Source organism: Capricornis sumatraensis, chromosome 10 (assembly GCF_032405125.1).
Source record: "Capricornis sumatraensis isolate serow.1 chromosome 10, serow.2, whole genome shotgun sequence".
NCBI lineage: Eukaryota > Metazoa > Chordata > Mammalia > Artiodactyla > Bovidae > Capricornis > Capricornis sumatraensis.
In genome coordinates, this window is record NC_091078.1 from 98,083,460 (window position 1) to 98,095,515 (window position 12,056).

General features: G+C 54.1%; 1 protein-coding gene across 1 annotated transcript in view; it reads left to right on the forward strand.

The window, feature by feature from the left end:
- CCDC12 (coiled-coil domain containing 12) overlaps nt 1–7,096 on the forward strand; it is a 40,354-nt gene extending 33,258 nt beyond the window's left edge. The window contains exons 3-7 of the mRNA XM_068981935.1: nt 4,048–4,127; nt 5,030–5,091; nt 5,311–5,345; nt 6,356–6,432; nt 6,529–7,096. Of these exons, the coding sequence (XP_068838036.1) occupies nt 4,048–4,127; nt 5,030–5,091; nt 5,311–5,345; nt 6,356–6,432; nt 6,529–6,617 (343 nt within the window). The 3' untranslated portion in view covers nt 6,618–7,096. The remainder of the gene's footprint in view (nt 1–4,047; nt 4,128–5,029; nt 5,092–5,310; nt 5,346–6,355; nt 6,433–6,528) is intronic.
- The last annotated feature ends 4,960 nt before the right edge of the window (nt 7,097–12,056 follow it).

Genomic DNA, 12,056 nt, shown 5'->3' on the forward strand with positions numbered 1-12,056 from the left:
ATGTGTCTATTGTTGTCTACTTATTAAAAATAATGATAAACTAATATAAATAAAAAGTTTGCTAGAGTTTCAATTTGTATTACATGGAATCTATAGCTCAGAATACCTTAAAAACATTTTTTTTTTCTTACTCTCTTCAGGATAAATCCTGCCCCATTCCCCTACAACCAAATCCCCATTTAGTGAGAGTCAGTTCCCCAAAGGCCAACCAGGCACTGTGTGAAGGAAAGACATGTTCCCACCCCCAAGAGGACCCCCGCTTCTCCTCTGGGCTGGGTCTTTCCTCTCCCAGCCCTCCCCTCGTGGCTCATCTCTAACACAGCCCCCCTGCTTGCCGCCTAGAGAAGAGGTGACCCCACAGCCCTGGAGACCTGGCCACAGAAAGGGACACTCATGTCAGTTGCTTGTGTTTTTCATAAGCCCTCAGTCACTTCCTCCTGATGCCAAGTCCGCTGGTGTGTGCCGTGGAGGTATGTCGAGGGTAGGGCTTGTGCCTGACAGTCATGGCCACCCAGCCAGGTGGGAGGAAACGAGTGGCGTTGCACACTCCACTGGGCATGGGGCAGGGGAGCGTGTCCTGTTAAGTGTCTGAACAAGCCAGCCCCAAACCCTCAGCCCCCACAGCCCCTGGCTTAAGATCGTGGTCAGCACCCAGCCAGAGCAGTTACCACTCAGGGACGGCGGTTCACCCTCGGTGAGTGTCATGTACCGCAGAAGGAAGTAGGCCACTCACCTTCCTTCTTGGGGATGGAAAACCGGTTCTGCAACTCCCGTGTGGAGAGGTCCCACCCCAGCTGAGGCCCCGCCCAGCTCTGGCCCAGTGCCCGAGCCCTTTAGGCTGGTCAGTGCCAGGCCTTCTCCTGTCTGCCAGTTGGGTCCCCAGGATGGTGGCTGTGCACCAGGGCGTCTCACAGACCGGTGACGCGAGCTTGATTCAGCAGACAGGGAGCAACGTGGCAGTGGGATGAGAGCGGCCCCCACCCACAGCCCCTGAGTTGCGTCACTCCTGCTCCAGGACTCGCTAGGGAGGCACGTAGGAGGCTGTCCTCTGGCTGGCCCGCCCTGCCACTTGGTGTGTGACAGGCACATCCCTGCCACGCTGTGGGCCACTTGCCACCTGCGTGGGCAGTATTGCGAGAAGCCTCTGTCGGCTGCATGTGTCTGCTGGGCTGTTCCTTCCCATCTGCCTTCGGGACAGTCTGCCTTCGTGCCATCCTAACAGGCAGAGAGCACTCAGGGTTTGGGAGGGGGCTTCCAGGGCAGCAGTGGGACACTCCTGTGAGATCTGACCCCTGCTCTGCAGAGCACCACTCTGTTCAGGGTTGATGTCCACAGTCTGTATCGTCTGCAGCCTCAAGAGAAACGCAATCCTTGATTTTCACACGGAGGCCAGTGAAAGCATGAGCCTTCCCGTCCTGTCTCAGAAGCATCAGAGCTGGGATTTGGGCCCAGGGTGGTGGCTGGTAAAGATGGTAAAGAATTTGCCTACAATGAGGGAGACTCGGGTTCGATCCCTGGGTTGGGAAGATCTCCCAAAGAAGGGAACAGCTACCCTCAGCATTCTCTGGAAAATCCTATGGACAGAGAAGCCTGGTGGGCTACAGTTCTTGGGGTCGCAAGGAGTCGGACACAACTAAGTGGCTTTCACTCTTTCACTTTCACAGTGTTGGCAGAATGGAACTCTTTTCACCCCCTCCCCTGAGCAGCTACTTCATTCCAAAATGGGGGTGACAAAAAATTTCTAAAAGCATAAAATTGGAGCAGCAGAACCAGTGTGTGGCCCTAGTGGCCTCCAGAAGAGTGAATTCTGCCCCTGCCTCCTTTTTTTAAATTTAAGTTGCAGAAGGAGGAAATTCAACCTTGGTCCTTTGTTAGAAAGGCTAGACCCTAGAGCAGCACCAAGTGCCCCATGAAGTCTGTCCAGAGACTTTCGCCATTTGGCAGTAATCAGGGTGGGGCGGGAGGAGCAGTTAATTGGACATCAGTGTGGGTCAGTCTCCTCATTAGCTCTCAGCTGAGTGAATCAGGGCTTGAACCGCGCTCCACAGAGCTGGACACACCCAGCAGGCCTCCTTGTTTACAAGTGTGGAAATCGGACCTCAGGATGGGGTAGTCCCACAGAGACTGGGACCCGGGTGTTCTTGACCGTGTGACCAGTGCTCAGCTCTAGGGGAGGATAGGCAACGGTGGGCGGCGCGGCTGCTTGGGGCAGTAGTCGCTGAGCAGCTAACCCACCAGCTGATGCCGCTGCCCCCCCTCCCCCGTGCCCTGCTGTGTCCCCCTCATGCCAGCCAGCCTTCTGAAGCCTGGGCACCACGGGGTGCTGGGATGTGGCTGCTGTGATCTCAGGGGCTCAGCTCCCGCAGGATTCTCCTCTACCCTCCTCTCAGGACCCTGGCCCCAGAGCCGGTTTCTGAGAGTGGCGGGTGTTTCTTATTCTCACTAATCCCTGCAGGTTTCTTCCCACACCCAGTTTCTCTTCCGCTTTTCTCCCCACCCTGTTATAAATGAAAGTCAGCGTTAGCGATCCTGCCCCACTTTCCCCGCGTGCTTCAGGGACCTGGCATTTACCTCCCGGCCTGAGGCAGGCGTTAGGGGATGGGATTCAGGGCGGTGTCCCTGCTTCACAGAGAAGGCAGACCCTGGGAGTGGGCAGCAGGCTTCTTCCACACCAGCTTGGCTGGTACGGCCCCAGGACATGGGGGTTTAGCCAAGCCCCAGGACTGCAGGCCATGGGGCCCTGGCAGAGGGCGGGTGAGACTCACAAAAGCCCCGAGTTGAGACCATGCCCCTTGCTGACTTGTGTAGCCACACACACCTTCTGGACTCCTTCACTTGAGCTTGCCTGTGCCGCAGCTGGAGAAATCAGCCACATTTCCCTGGCACGGACACAGGGTCCCCTAGATGAGAGACTGCAGGAAGCCTCCTGTTGGGGAAATGTTCCCAGGACTTCCGAGGGGCCAGCAGTGCAGAGAGTGCTCAGAAGAGCTCATGGGGAAGAAGGACCCACATCTAGTCCCATCTGGCTGACAGGCTGGCGGGTGGGGGGCACTTCTGCCTCCCGCAGGGCGTGGCGGGTCTGTCCCAGTATCTCTGTCTTGCTTTTATTAAGCAGCAGCTCCCAGGACCTCTCTCTCTTTGCTGCCCTGTGGAGTTAGCCAAGGGCCCGGCCCGTGTGCGGGCTGCTGTGTGTGGAGCTTGGTATTTGATGAGCTGCTGAGCCAGGGAGGCCTCCAGGGAGCACTTCGTACAGTGCGCCCTGCCTGAGAAGATGCGAGGGAAACAACCAACCGCAATGGGCGACCAATCCCAGTGTGCGGTTCTGGCTCCTCGTGGCTGCTCCCCCTTCATAGAGGCCGTGGGGCCGGCCCTGCTCGATTTTCAAGCCCTCTTGCAGGAGCGAGGTGTGTGAACTTAACGGCTGCCCAGGAGGATCGTGGCTTTCCTGCCCTCGCGCACTGCCATTCCCTCAACCTTGGCTGGCCACTCCCAGCACACCAGACCCTCGCCACATGTGTCTGAGGCTCCGGGGCACGAAGGCTGTGAGTGGGAGGCGGGCTTGGGGAACCAGCGGGTGAGCGCTGGTTTCTCTTCTAGGAGTAACTCAGCCCGAGAGCTCTGGTCCTCGCTCGCGGTCGTAGCTTGCCTCGTCTCATGCTGCAGCCACTGCTGTGTGACCCTCTAAGACTGGCGCAAACTCTCTGACCCTCAGCTCCCACAGCTGTCAAGTGGAAGAGTGCCAGAGAGACAAAGGGAGTGCCCTCCGCGTGCCCCTGGCCCCAGGTCTGTTCGAGAACCTCCAGTGCAGGTGGGGCTTTGGGAGAGCACGCAGCCTGGCTGCTAACGGGAAGATGAGGGGCTGAGGCTCAGAGATGCCTCTATCCCCGTGCTGTCTGCCTGTCCCAGGTCATCTGCAGAGAGAGCAAAGTCGGGAAGTGACCAGCTCCTGTGTCTTCCTCTCATGCCAGCCTGCAAGTGTAAGAGATGAACGAGACTGTGTCCCGCACGCACTTTACTTCCTCTCTGCTTGTCCTCGCTGCCCTTTAGGGAACTCAGGCTGCGGAACTACGTCCCAGAGGATGAGGACCTGAAGAAGAGGAGGGTGCCCCAGGCCAAGCCAGTTGCAGGTAGGTGGGCTCTGTGGCCCTGTCAACCGCCTGCTCCTTGGCAGGCATCACCCTCTCCTGGAGAATAAGTGGCAGTGCCCGGGCTGGAAGCTGGGCCTCCACGACCCTCCGTCACCATCTCACGGTGGATGGACGAATAGAAGCGGTCAGGGCACTGAAGTGGCCTGTCACGCCTGCTTCGTCCTGCTCACACCCTGCCTTGCAGGCCTTCCAGGGACTGCAAGGGAAGGTCCCTCAGAGGACTGTCTGAGTTGGGAGGTGGACATGGCCCTGGGCCCTTGGACAGCAGGAACAGGAGGATGGGTCCTGTGGGCCCTTGGAGGGTCAGAAAGACCCTGAAGAGGGGCTGACCGTCCAGGTTTCTGGAGAGCAATGGGCAGGCAGACACCCGCCCAGCTCTGGGAGTGGTAGTGCTGGGGCACAGACAGTGGGGAGAGGTGTCCTCACTGGTGGGCTGAGGGGCCTGGCCCAGTACCCCCTGGATGGGGATCATCTGGCCAGCTGCGGCCTGTCCACAGCCATCCACGTGGGGGGTGCTGGGCACGTCTTATGATGCAGATCCCCGACTCTGCCTTGGTTTTTATTCTTTGGTTTTCAGTTTTAATAATTAAGTGCATTTATCCTATAAAAGAATAAACTGTTAGCTATTCAGCCACACCACCCCCACCCCCACCCCCGGCACCCCGCAGTCTGCTTCCCCATCTCCTTGGGCCCTGAGAGCACAAATCTAATCCTCCAGAGCTGCCTTGGCAAGGTCTTTGCCTCTAGGGAGTTAGGGGGTGAGGGGAGAGGCAGGGGCAAGAAAGCGCAGACCCTCCTGGGGACGGGCTGCTTCCGTTTGCCACATCGGGGAGTGGTGGCTGGTTTCCGACCGGCATCCGTTGGTGTCTTGCGCCCTCTAGTGGAAGAGAAGGTGAAGGAGCAGCTGGAGGCCGCCAAGCCAGAGCCGGTCATCGAGGAAGTGGTGAGTGCCCCTGTCCTCTGCTGCTTCCGCGGGTCCTTTTCTCCTCCCCACCTGCTCTCCTCACTCACCCTTCCTTCTCCTCACTTCTTTCTTCCCTTTCTACTTCCCTGCTTCCCCTCAGCCCTCTCCTCCCTCCCCCCTTTGCACCCCCTTTCCTACTTCTGTCCCCCATCTTCTCCTGAGCCCCTCCAGCGCTGACATGTGTCTGCCCCCTCCCAGGACCTGGCCAACCTCGCACCCCGGAAGCCAGATTGGTGAGTGTTGCCCGTGTAGGACCAGTGCAGACTGACTGGATGTTGTTGGTGCCCGGCATGGGCTCGCAGCAGGAGGCAGGCGGTGGAGACAGACAGCCGTGGGGTATAATTATGGTCTGACGTATGTGCTGAGAAGGATGTAAGTGGAGAATGAGGGACGTGGCGGGGCATGACACCTGAGGGTGGGAAGGGGCTCGGGCAGAGGGGGTTCAGCAGTCCCCGCCAAAACGTCCCTTCCGAAAGGATGAGGGCCCACTGCGCCTCAGAGAGCTCCATCTGACCAAGGCTGACCTTTATCCTCAGGGAGCCGTAGGGTGGAGGCAAGATGGGGGGAAGGGCAGGTGTAGGCTTCTGCTCCGCTTCCGACACCAGCTAGCCTGTCCCCCTTCGATCCTGGTTCCCTCTTCTCTGAAATGGGAATCTTCACTGTCCTGGCGCCCCTGTGACTGGGCTGAGACAGAGGGTGAGAGAGGGCCAGGTGTTCACCTTGGGCCAGAGGCACCAGTCCCCCACCCTTCCCGCGTGCAGTTCTGTGTCAAGTGGGCACCAGCTGAAGGTGCTCTAATTAGATGAGACAAAGGATGGGGCGCGTGTCCTTGGAAACCCCGAACCAGGGGGAAGAGGCTGTGTGTGCACTTGGGGAAGTTCCTGGGGGTGAGGGGAACTGGGCCAGAGGAGGAGCAGGACCCCCAGCGGGCCGGGGCGCGTCACTCCCTGGTGGTGACCAAGGGGAGCAGATGGGGAGGGAGCTCTGGGAGCCATCAGGCCCGCACGCCTCGGCTCGGCCCCCTGGGTTGGGCAGGCCGTGGTGCTAGCCCCTGCCTCCCTGGGGCTGTGAAGGGTGGCTGCTGCTGGGTTTGGGGGGATACAGAAAGGGAGAGAGAGGAGCACCCTGACCTCGGGCACACCTCTGTGGTTCCTGATGCCAGAGGGGCTGTCGGAGGTGAGGGAGCCCCAGGGCCACACCGGCCAGCCTTCAGCCTCTGCCTCCTCCCGCCTCCCTGCTCCAGGGACCTCAAGAGAGACGTAGCCAAGAAACTGGAGAAGCTGGAGAAGCGGACCCAGAGGGCCATCGCTGAACTGATCCGTAAGTGTGGGGCCTGGCACGGCGGGGCCCCCTGCCCTCCGGGCGGTGGCGCAGGCGCGTGGCCCCGCTCCACTCCTCCCGTCTGCCCCCATGCAGGCGAGAGGCTGAAGGGCCAGGAGGAGAACCTGGCTTCTGCAGTGGCCACCACCGCCGCCACCGAGCCAGAGGCCTGTGACTCCGACTGAGCTGTGCCCTGTCCCCGCACCCGCTACCAGGCCTGTCTTCCAGGAGGATGCTCTTGGGCCAGGGTAGAGCCTGGACTTGCCACCACCTCCAGTTTGCCTTCAGAGCTGACTCCCTGCCTCACAGTCTGAACCCCACCCGTCCCACTGCGGGGAGACCAGCTCCTTGTCTCCTGAAGGGCCCCTCCACGCTGAGTTGGGGAGAGGCTGCGACAGCCCTGTGTCCGTGCTGTGTCTGTGCTTGTTCTGTGTTTTGAACTTCTTTTTCTATCTGGAAATAGAAACACGCTGACCCCTGTGTGTGGCAGAAAACCGTCTGAATACTGGGGATGTTTTGCGTTTGGGCCCCAAGAGGGCAGCTGCAGAGGTGATGCTTACTATGAGGAAGCCCTGTATTGGGCTGAGTGTGTTGAGGTTGGAGGGGTGGGGAGGGCCAGGCCTGACCTTCGGACATCTAGGTCCTGGCCCCATCCTTGGTTAGCAGTCATCATCTCAAAGTCCTCGGGGGACAGCTGTGGCCCTCACGGTAATCTGTGGGACACCATGGAGAGGTTCTCGCTGTGGTCCTCTGTAGACCCCCTGACAGTGAGAGAGAGAAGAGACTGGGCCCCTGACAGGGATGCGCTGCATCCTGGCAAGCCTCAGCTCTGGGTTGCCACAGATTCGAGGCCCTGGCACCATTTATTCACATCTGCTCAGCCCCAGAAAGCCCTCATCCCCCTTCACGCGTCAGAGCTGGACTCTGGCTTCCTGGGACAGGGCCCCTGCATGGGGAAGGGTGGCCCATTCTGCTCACCACTGGGATATTATAGCCTGGATGTTGGGATTGGCCTTGGACCCTGGGCCCCCAGGGTCCTGGCTTTAGGACCATGAGCCTCCCCTGTGGAGCTTACTGTCCAGAATGACCGGCTGACCACAACGCTGACTCGAGGTCCCTGTGACCGTTTAGTTTCGTCTCCTCCAGGATCCTGAGTTTCCTTCTGGATTTCCCCTTGAGCCCCCTGCCCCAGTCATGGGTCACATCCCAGTGTATTGCTCCCTCTGTGCTAGTTTCCAGGGACACAGTGGCCTGGCTCCGGTGGAGGGTGCTGAGGAGTCAGGCAATGGAGGGCAATGAGCACGCGCACAGACTGCCACACTCGTACAGTAAAGCAGATGCTTGAACGCACAGTGATGCAACTCCCCTAAGAAGGCAATTCTTAGGAAAGGAGCAGAAAGTCGCAGCTGTAGGTAAGGGCCAAAGTGGTGGCTGACAAGGCCAGGACTGATTCCCCTCACAAGGGACGGGGATCAGACGTGCCCCCAGGTGTCAGGGCTGGAGCCAGGCTCCCTCTGCATAGCCAGAGGTCTAGAGCTGTTTCCCTTCCTGGGCATAAAGGATGAAAAGATGCTCACACCTCCTGGGATTGCAGTTGGAAGCAGGGTGTTTGTCTGTGGCAGTGTAGGATTCAGACACCTCAAGTAGGCCCCCGCTTGGCACCCTGTAGGGAGGGAGAAGGAGAAGCAGAGACTGTACCCATGAGGGGTACTCAGAAATGATAAAATGCGTGAGAAAATCCAGTCAATGCCATAAAGAATGGCCAGCAACGCAACAAGTGGGAGAACTTCTGCTGGAAGAAAGTAAAACAGTAATGTCCTCACAGGCTTTGAAATGAGCATCTGTTTCACCACCAGAGAGATCAAAGAGGGACTAACCCCCACCTCACAGCTCAAGCACAGGGATTTGTCATAAGAAACAACTGATGAGGAATCTTGAAAATAAAGAATGTTTATTAAAATAAGCAACTCACTGAATGAGTTGAACGATAACTTATAGTTGAAGAAGGGATTAATGAATCAGAATTAAAGCTGAAGATCCAAAAGGTGGCAGAGAGAGAGAAATAAGCAGGGCTTAGAGAAGCATCGTGCACGCAGAATGAGTGATCCAAAAGTGAAAGCCGGGGGAGTTGTGACCAAGTCTCGGAAGTGATATTCCTCCACAGCCTGTTTGTTAGAAACAAGTCACTCCATCCAGCCCACACTCAGAGGGAGAAGATGTAGATTACACCTCAAGGTGGAATCTTTAAGAATTTGAGGGTGTATTTTAAAACCAACACATACCTGGACACAGGGTAATAAACTGTCAGGATAAAAAGACCAAGAAACAATCTTGAAATTAGAGATTATGTCATCTTGCAAAGACCAAGCCCACAGCAGATATCTCAGCCACAGCCAGCGTTAACTGGAATGGTACCTTTTAATATTAGTGTTAACAGACAAAGGTAATTGTTGAAAATTCTATACCTGACAAGAACATGCCTGACAAGTACAAAATATTTTTAGACAAAACCAGATATTTTTGTCACCAGCAGACTAAAAATCTGTTTTGAGGTAATGAAAATATTCTGAAAGGGACTGTGGTGGTGGTTGTACGAGTCTGTGAATATGCTACAAGCCTTTGTATTGTACCTTTAAATGGGTGAATTGTATGAGGTATGTATTATATCTCAATAAAGCTGTTTTTTTTTTTTTAAATGAATGTCTTCAGACTGTAAAGCTGAAGATCCATTTTTTTTAAATGCATGTCTTCAGACTGAAGGGCCACAATTCCAGGTGGAATATCTGAGATATAAGGAGAAACTAAGAGAATGAAAATATACATTTAAGTAGGCACTGACCTTATAAAACAAATAGGTGTTGTGAAGTTTAAAAAAAGACCTACTTAGAATACATAACTACCATGGTGTGTATGTCCCGAAGTGAGAGGTGACTGGAATTCTAGCCATCAACCAAACTCAACCAGGAAGAGAGAAAAGACTCTAGTACACGGGAAGGCTGACATTTCTAGAATAACCCTAAAAATAAACATAGAATGTGCTTCCTTCCAAGGAAACTGAGAAAAAAATAGAATGAGAAAAATTAGCCAAAAGACGGCAGAGAGAAAAAGAAGAGGCAAATAAATCCAAATATGTCATATATTACTATTAATGTACCTTACTGCTTTTAAAAAAAAACAAAAAACAACCCGGTCTGATGCTGTTTAAAAAGAAACCTAAACCCAGTCTTTCAAGGAGACAGACTGAAAGTGAAGGGACTCGGGTAGCTGAAGTGATGCTGCACCTGCATTTTCACTACAGTGGTCAAGATGGGTAAAGAGGAAAATCCTACAAGCCACAGGAGCAAAAGGAAACACAGAAAGATTGCCTACCGATGGATGAGCTCCGCTTTCATCAGTAGGAGAAATGGAAACAAAAATCTTCCTAAGTGCCAAGGAAACATAAATGTCAATTATGTCATAGTGCTCCCTTATAAATAATAAGGGCAAGACAGATGTTTTCAGGCTCATGACACTGTTTTACTGTGCATGAAATTTGCTGAGAGGACACTCCATAGCAGGAGCCGGGTGGGGGCAGGGAGAGACACGGGAATCAGGATGCCGTTTGATAGGTGCACCTACAGATCTTAAGGAGAGGTTTGTTGTTCTTGTGTTACATCTAGTGACTCCTTGAGACCACCAAGGACATGAGTTCCTTCTGGGCCCCCGGCTGCCATCCTTAGCTCCCCTAGGAGCCTCCCCCACCTCCCTCCAGGTTCAAGCTCCAGGTGGCGGGGAGAGAGGATAAAGGGCAAACCAGCTGAAGAAACCATGGCTTCAAGCCCAGTCCCCCATGCTTGCCTTCACGTCTGATCAGCCATCACTGTGTCAAATTCAGTCCTAACTTCAGACATGTGGGAGGAAGGGTATTTTAAGCTGGGCACATTGCCACCATGATTGATGTTGAGGTTCCATGAGAAAGGAAGAAGGGCAGAAAGAGTGCTGGAAAGGCAGCCAGCAGTGCCTGCCACAGGATGCAGGAAGAAGTGGTGAGCAAAGAAACTGGTAAACCGCGCAAAAGTCAGTAATCGACTAAAGAAAGACCGACAAAGAGGAGACATACATTAGGAATATTAGGAAATGAATTAAGGCAATCATTGTAGACCCCATGGACATCAAAAGGACAATAAAGCGATACTGTAAATAACTACCCACATAAATTTGACAGGTTGATTCAATGGACCAGTTGAAAAGCACAGACTGCCACAGCTCACCCCAGATGAGAAGATAATTTGCATAGCTCTGTAACTATTAAGGATATTGAATTAATAGTTAATAATTTGAGACCTCTTGAAAAAGAACTCTCTAAGCCCAGGTGATTTTACTGGAGAATTGATATACAGGTTTAATGCAATTCACATCAAAATTTCAGTAAGATCTTTATATATGGACAAGAATATTTCTAAAGTGTATCAGGAAAGTTACAAGAACTTGAACAGCTTAAACAATTTTCAACTAGATGAATGAAGCCCCTAGTGACTCAGACGGTAAAGAGTCTCCTTGCAATCCAGGAGACCTGGGTTCGATCCCTGGGTGGAGAAGATCCCCTGGAGAGGGGAATGGCAACCCACTCCAATATTCTTGCCTGGGAAATCCCATGGACAGAGGAGCCTGGCGGGCTACAGTCCATGGGGTCGCAGAGTCTAACATGAATGAGCAACTAACACTTGCACTTTCATAAAGCAGGAGGAGCCAATCTACCCATTTAAAGACTTACTGTACAACTATGGTAATCAAGATAGTGGTATTGGTGGAAAGATAGGCACATAGATCAATGGAAGGGTACAGAGAACTCAGAAGTAGCTCCACACAGGTACAGCCAACTAATTTTTGGCAAAGGTACTCAATGAAGGAAGGATAGTCTTCAGCAGATGGTGCTGGACTGATTGGGAATCCATCCATAGACCCCTCAGAAAGGAACCCTAAACTTCAAACCTTATTACAAAAGTTAAAGTGGATCATAGGAGGAAACCTTTAGGACCTAGAGCTTGGCGAACAGAGGCTTCAGACGTGAGAAAGCATAATTCATAAAGGAAAAAGCAAATTTGACTTTTGCTCCAACAAAGACCCTGTTAAGAGGATTAAGAGAAAAGCTACTGAGATAATATTTGCAAACCCCGTATCTGACAAAGGACTCATGTCTAGAATAATAACTCTCGATTGGAGGGAAAGGTGGGAGCTCTCAGGCCCCAGCACCTCCTCTTATCGGGCAGAAGAAATGGGCCGAGTGGCAGTGCCCAGCTCTTTGGATGAACCCCTGGTGTGCCCACTGCTACCCAGCCTGCCAGGCACTCCTCTGGGACGTCCCCAACTGACCTCCCAATGCTCCACGCCCCTCCTCCTGCTTAAAATCCTCACGGATATCTGACCTCTGGGTCATCTCAGGACAGGTATCAGGCCTGAAATGTCCTGCAACAGCATGGATGCTCCTTTGCCAAGCAATGGACAGGAGCACAGGGCCTGCTGGCCCGGAAACTCAGGCTGGGTGCCTCTGGGTGATGGGGGGAGAAGGGGGAGGACAGCACAAGGGCTGGGAGGAAGTCACACCTGGGATTGCAGGAACAGGACCCTAGAGGCCAGGTGGACAT